We start from the raw sequence: 7,310 nt of genomic DNA, 5'->3' as shown, positions 1-7,310 counted from the left end.
ACATATAAATCATATCTCACGCTCCAAAAGAATTGGAGTCAAATCAAGGAACTAAATGAAAAAGTCTCAATGTGACGCTCCGCTAACTTCGGAACTATAGGTTACTATTAAACACATTCAACTTAGACTTTTGATTGCCTTTGATTGCAGAGAGAGGGGTAGAGGTGAGGTAGACAGGGACACAGGGATAAGTATCTGATAGGATGAGGTCACTCTAGAGTGAGAGGGTTGGTGTGTTTTCAACAAAATTATATACCAGAATCACCTTCCGACTAGCGGAGGAAAGGTATTTTTACATATGCATAGCTAAGAGGCTTTGAAATCAATATAGTGTCTTAGGGTTTCATCAGAGATAGTGAAAGAATAATGTATTGAGTTCTTAGTGCATCTAGTATCCGATTTCTCGATAAACCTGCAAGGGATTCCAGCGCACAGTGTTATACCTGGCAACTGTGAATCAGTTGAATTCGTCAGAGCAGCCACCACGCTAAAATTAGACTCCAGTAAAGAGGGAATGTATGTTAGTATATGCCTCTGGTTAGTTGTACGTATTTATAGACAAGTATATTATAAATATAGCGGGGTCTCTATGGGTTCAATCTCTAACTAGCTCAATGACCAAACAAACAAAAAATCTAGAGCACACCTCATTTGTTTTATAGTTCAGCTATTGCTATAACCTATGAAACTACCGCCCTTTCTCTACCAAATTCTATTAATACAGCAGAAAGCAGGCTAAGTATTGCATTTTTATTGCACAAAACAAAAAGAAATCTAAGAAAATAGATATCGTAAATTCAATAAGTTTTGGGCAGAGTGCTTTTAAAAGCGTTTATAAAGAAAACGAACCCTGTGCCTGTTGCTTCGCTGCAGGAGAGTCTGCCATTAAGGACACAAATCACAACAGATATATCAATAATGCACAGAACTATTAGGCTTAGCATAACTGTCACATTGAAGCAAACAACAACTGAACTCGCCTAAAAAATTGGGGTCAACTTTGCCCTCGAAAGCCGGGAGTACATGTGTAGCTGCAACCACCCTCCACGCAAATAACTTTTGATCCCGGTGTAATAGCAAAAATACCAAAAATAAACGACAATAAAAAAACTACAATAACAAGCACTAGTACAAGTACAACAACCACTACTACAATTACAACAACAACTACCACACTTCTAACTACAATGACAAACGAATTAGGAATTATTCGTACTACCGAGTGCTAAGTGCGGTCATAGATTTCCGGTCACCCCAAGGGAGAAGCGGAAAATGGAAAAAACCGCCAGCTAAAGCGGGCGCACAATCGCGCAGCAGCTGTCCATCACTTCACAAACCAACACACACACACATGCATACATGTGCGCAAGCAGTGCACTTCTCATGCCTGCCGGTTGAGCCAAGCGGCTCGAGTGGCTTTACCAGCAAGCACAGCGTTGCGGGAGCGGAAGCTGCGCCATAACGCTGGGTTAGGCCGTAAATACTGCGCTGGGTGGGTGTGTGTGTGTGTGTGGGGGGAGTGCAAGCGGTCATGTCAAAGCTGCTCAGGATGTGCGCAAAGCACTACGGGATTTTGGGCTTATTGAATGGCTAAAGCAAATCAATTTGGCGCTTTTATGATGGCGGCAGCGTGGCGGTGCGGTTGAGGTGGCGCAGCACCAGCTGTTTGCGCCAGTAAGTGGCGTTGTTGTGGATGTAGAAAAGAGACAGAGTGAAGAAAAGGAGTACCTATAAAATAAATATTATGAGAAAATGAAAAATTGTTTTCAGCCAAAATGAAATTTCATAAGAAAATTTAAAATGAACTCAAGGTGAATTACAACTTTAGAATTTTAATCTCTTCTGAGCTGGCATGTGCGTTGGACACACTTTAAAGTACGTGAGTCTCCGGAAAAAAGAAAGTGTAGTGATTTTTCAATGATTTGCTTGTCACACCCTTGCAACATTTGCTAATGCCATTTTGCGGAAAACCATTAATCACAAAACACTCTCTGAACGAGCATGGCCCGAGCAGCGTTCAATCTCGTGGGGTTTGCTGTGTGACATTGACATTTTGTGCTTTACTTCTTCTTCCTTCATTTTTTCAATATTAGTCGCTGCGATCTGGTGCTGTCTTCTGGTCTTGCCACTCATTCTTTGCACTGATTGTAGTAGTATTTGGTGTTATTGGTTCTCAGGAGGTTAGCTGAGCAAATTTTTGCTAGAGTACATGTTGTCTTTGCTGACAGTAGTCTAAATTGTTTTCTATGCGAAACTGTTGCACAATATGGTACCAGCAAAACATGCAGGCGCTTAAATTTAATTTTTTTTGTTTAAGTTTCTGATAACGACTTATGGTAAACGATATTTTTGTATGAGACTTTTTTACTAGTAGTAATTTATAATAGTATCTTCTATCTTGTAGACAAAGCTTACTCGGTTATAGCCCAGTTAACAACAGCACGCCAGTCGTTTCTTCTTTTCGCAATGTGGCGCCAATTCGAAATTCCAAGCGAAGCCAAGTGCTTCTACACCTCGTCTTCCTAATGGAGTGATCTTCCTCTTCCTCTTTTTCGCCGGCGGGTACTGCGTCGAATACTTTCAGAGCTGGAGAGGACGACTTGACCTAGCGAGCGTAGCCACTGTCCTTTAATTCGCTGTACTATGTCAATGTCATCGTATATCTCATACAGGACAGTAAATCTTCCGTAGAACCTTGCTATCGAAAACTGGTAACGTCGCCTCATCAGATGTTGTCATCGCCCATGTCTCTGCACCATATAGAATATTGAGTGACTTATAAGTTTGATCTTTGTTCGTCGAGAGAGAACTTTACTTCTCCATTGCTTACTTAGTCCGAAGAAGCAGCTGTTGGAAAGAGTTATTATGCGTTGGATTTGCTGCTAATACTGGTTCCAAGATAGACGAAAGTATGTACGACTTCAAAGTTGTGACTCTAACAGTGACATGGGAGCCTAGTCGCAAGTGCGACGACAGGAGATATTTCGTCTTTCCCTCGTTCACTACCAAACCCATTTGCTTCGCTTCCTTATCCTTTCTGGAAAAGGTAGAACTTACGGTGCGGTTGTTGAGGCCGATGATATCAATACCAGCAGCTTTTATAGAAGAGAGACCTTCTGTATTATGCTCTTTATTCGAGTTTTTTTGCTCCAAGAGTAGATTGAGGAAGTCTCACGACAGGGAAACCTTGTCTGAAACCTCCTTTGGTATCGAACGGCTTGGAGAGCTCCTTGTCGATCCTAATGGATCTTTTGATATTGCTCAACGTCAGTTTACATAGCCGGACTAGTTTTCCGGGAATATCAAATTCATACATCACGGCATAAAGACAGCTCCTTTTCGGGCTCTCGAAAGCAGTTTTGAATTCGGCGAAAATGTGATGTGTGTGTCTCTCCTCTTTTCACGAGTCATTTCCAAGATTTGGCGCAAGATGAGTATCTGGTCGATTGTAAATTTTCCAGGCCTGAAGCCACCCCGATAAGGCGCAATCAGCTTGTTGACAGTGGACTTTATTCTTTCATACAGTCCGCTCAATAGAACCTTCTATGTGATGTTGAAGAGACTTATCCCACGGTAGTTGGCGCAGATTGTGAGGTCTCCCTTTTTGCGGATTAAGCAGAGTACACTTCAGTTCCAATCATTGAGCATGCTTTCGTCCGACCATATTCTACAAAGAAGCTGATGCGTGCTTCTTATCAGTTCTTCGCCGCCGTGTTTGAAAAGCTCGGCCTGCAATCCATCGGGCCCCACCGCTTTGTTGTCCTTCAAACGGGTAATTGCTTTTCTAACTTCTTCAATGAAAAAATATCCAAAAGGTATAACAGTATTAGATACATCTATAAGGCTAATTCAACGATCAGACAATTTCGAGTCGTGATAGCAGACGTATCCTCTAGACCGTTCGATCGGATCGCCTATTTAGTTTTCAAACGTAAAGGAGACTAATCAATCAACTACAGGTTTCAATCAAGTATAATCTTGATCTTGATCTCTTGATCTCGGTAAATGTTTCAGTTTATATACTTCGAATATTTTAAGAAGCCGCAAAATAGAAAAATCATCATTTATAACATTACCTATGAGATTAAATGTAGGAAGTACGAAAAATTAGCTTGAATTTTTAAATATTGCTGATTTATTTTAATATATCACTAATTATATTCGGTACACAACAACAGAAATATATGTAAGGGATAAATAATAAATTTAAATTATAACCCGCTTCCAACTCCCCTACTCTGGTGTAAAAATGCGCCTGCAAAAGTCCAGCAATAAATGCGCCTTCTTGCTCAGCACCTGTTTCCAGTATTGCCCACTGCCGCTATTGGCCACACCAATCGACGCCAACAGCAACATATAGCAAGCCAGCGAGAGCGAATACTTATTGCGGCCCAACCAGCTAGATGGACGCTTCTCTTCGGGCTCATCTTCATCGGGAAAGCGACTGCCATAGAAAAGCAAATAGCGTATGCGGACCAAATCCGGTTTGCGCACTTCGATTATGGAACTGGCAGTATCACCGAACACATACTCGGGATGATTTTCAAATTCACAAATCGCCACACACGAGATCATCGAACCGCAGCTGGAAGCACCCCAACCGGCGCCATTTGGACTATGCTGCAAAGCGACCTGCAAGTCCGTGGTCAATTTAAGCGGCGCATCTATCTCGTCGCCAGCATTTTCTGTATTCGGTGGTTGCTGTTTGCAAACGCCCACCTGCGTCAACATAGCAAAGAAGCAGTCAAGACGATTGCCATGAAACGCTAATTTCGGCGGATGTTCGTCTTCGTTGTATGTTGGCTGCTCTTGTATGGCTTCGTGTATGACCGGCACATTGCAAACCCGAAAGACATGTGTCGGCCGCGGTATTTGCTCACTTTGTTCCATATTACTTAAAATCACATCGAAATCATTATCTTCGACTAGATGCAACATCGGTTCACGTTGCACGACCAGCACATGATGCAGCAGATCCAAAACGTCCGCATCAATTTCATCGTAATTCTCCTCAACAATATTCTGCAATACCACGCGCAGTTTCGGTGTATCATTGATGACCGAGATGAGTGCATCAATATCGAGTCCCGCATCAGTGGAGACAAAACGTGGTGGAAATGGCTTCAACTGCGTGTCGTAGCGATAGCTCAGCGCCGCTGCCACGAACAGCGTCCATTTGGCGTCACACGCGATGAGATCGGTTTCGAGTAGGAAGCGTAGAGCATTTATCTTGTCTTGAATATCTGCTGGGATCTGATAGTCGCCATTGCGTGGTATGTAACCGTCGTAAGGTCCGGACGATGTACCATCGCACTCTGAAGATGCTTGCGAGGTCATTGCCGCTGTTTTGGTGTGTCTGAATGAGCGTCTTTTTGTTGAAAAACTTCGTTGTTTGGTTGTTGGTGTTTTTCTTAAATATTTCAATAGTTTAAAAAATAAATGAATTTCAATTTGTCTGCTATATTCAAAGTGTACTTGAAATTTTATTTACTATGAAGTTCAATGGCAATGTGACAGGTTTTGTGGTGACAAGCGAGGAGGAGTTTGTTGGTTTGGATTTGAAATTTTTTTGAATAAAATTTGAGTTTTTCTAGATCGGCGACATGCTAAATATTAGAGATCATTAAAATATAGAGCATACATTTTTCACCTCTAGTATTGAGAGTAGCGATTACTCAACAAACCTGGGTATCGATGATAGAATACAAACCGCCAATAGGTCATACGCATCCATAATGAAACTGGTTAAATTAAAGCTACTCTAAAACAGTGTAAGCTGGCCCTATACAAGACCATCATTCAACCAGTTCAGTGCTACAGAGCGGAATCACGGACTCTATTCGACCTATAACACCAAACTGCAAGTCTTTGAAAGAAAGATCCTAAGAAATTTCTTTGGAACAATAAAAGACAATGGCGAGTGGAGTAAAAGGTAGAACGATGAGCTAGATCAGATTATTCAAGATGAAAATATCATACGATTTCTCAAAGAACAACTGCTAACATAGCTCGGTTATGTAACAAAAATGGGTTGCAAGAGAACGCAAAAGAAAATTGTAAAGGCGACAGTATACAGCACTAAAGCAGGGAGAAGATCGCGATCACGTCGAACGGCAAATGACCGAGATGTTTGGACTGCACATATTCAGCAAAATAATGATAATGATGAGTATCAAGACCTGGATTTCTGTTGAACTCGCTTCTTTACCCATGAAACAGTTTAAAGATTACTTTAAAAATACACCCAAGCAAACATAAAAAATTTTTTGAACAGACTAAAATGTTTACCAATCTCACTTCATTCTTCAATACCAATCTCATCACTCCCATTGCCTCACAACCGCAATCGCCATTTGCAAAGCGACTCTGCAGCGCGTTTAAACACTTAAATGGATTTAATTTCCGCGTTATTCTTCACCTCATTCGTCAGTCGGTTTTACAGATATTTGTATTGTAAATACAAAAAAATTTTTTTCGCTTTGTTGTTTGGTAACAGTTGTCAACATTTACGTCTCACTCTACTCCTTCCGCTTCGAGGGAAAAAGCGCGCAGTTTGTCGCACATTTTGCACTAATCTGGCGCAGCAGCATTTGATAAACACAACATTAAGCTCGGCGAACGCGGTGGGTGTTGTGGTGGCTCTGCACTTTCGTGTGTTCGCACTACGTTCAAACACTATTCAAGTACTTGGGCGGTATGTCTTTATTATTTGATGTACCCAGCGGGAAAAATGAAGATTATTGGTGCAAAAATTAGTAGCACGAATAATTGGCTCAATAAGGACTAGAAATCCAGTAATTTAAAGAGGTCTTTATAATATAAATAAATTTCAGTTAATTTATCAAATCAAAGGATAGAAGATATATTCAGAGGAAAATACCTTTGTCTTGTTTGTTCGCTGAGAAAGAGGTTTATTATGTTAAAATAAATGTTCTCAGTTTCTTTAGTGGCTTTGTTTCCATCTATATCTATCTTCTTAAGAAGTCGTTCAATTAGCATATTGAAAAAGTAGAACTAACGAATTAAACTTAAGGAAAAGTGTATCTGATTAAAATTAGGACTGTTTTGCGATGGGATTGTGATCTAAAGCACGGAAAAGAAAAAGTTGTTCTTTGTAGTTCTACATGGTATTTATCATATTACTTCTCCTTGATTAGTTCGGAGCTGTAATGGCGTAATAGATCGATTTGCGCTAAGAGACAATAATAAATAAGACAACAGCCCTGTAAAAAGTCTAGATCAGGGCACCAGGGAAACAATGGAACATCTCTTGTGCACTTGCCCCGCATTGGCAAGAGTACGCGGTAAGC

At 40.9% G+C, this 7,310-nt stretch overlaps 1 protein-coding gene across 1 annotated transcript; it reads right to left on the bottom strand.

Annotated features, from left to right (window-relative positions):
- Window positions 1–4,112: 4,112 nt before the first annotated feature.
- LOC105227316 (protein mono-ADP-ribosyltransferase Parp16) lies at window positions 4,113–5,537 on the bottom strand. Its single transcript, XM_011206588.4, has one exon. It carries the CDS (start codon window positions 5,335–5,337, stop codon window positions 4,234–4,236), a length of 1,104 nt encoding a protein of 367 aa, XP_011204890.2. The 5' UTR covers window positions 5,338–5,537; the 3' UTR covers window positions 4,113–4,233.
- Between the last annotated feature and the right edge of the window lie 1,773 nt (window positions 5,538–7,310).

This window comes from Bactrocera dorsalis, chromosome 3 (assembly GCF_023373825.1).
Source record: "Bactrocera dorsalis isolate Fly_Bdor chromosome 3, ASM2337382v1, whole genome shotgun sequence".
In the NCBI taxonomy this organism is placed as follows: domain Eukaryota; kingdom Metazoa; phylum Arthropoda; class Insecta; order Diptera; family Tephritidae; genus Bactrocera; species Bactrocera dorsalis.
This window is presented reverse-complemented; position numbering and strand designations above follow the sequence as displayed.

Coding starts and splice junctions, on each gene's coding strand:
- LOC105227316 (XM_011206588.4), bottom strand. CDS start 5,337: ATGACCTCGCAAGCATCTTCAGAGTGCGATGGTACATCGTCCGGACCT.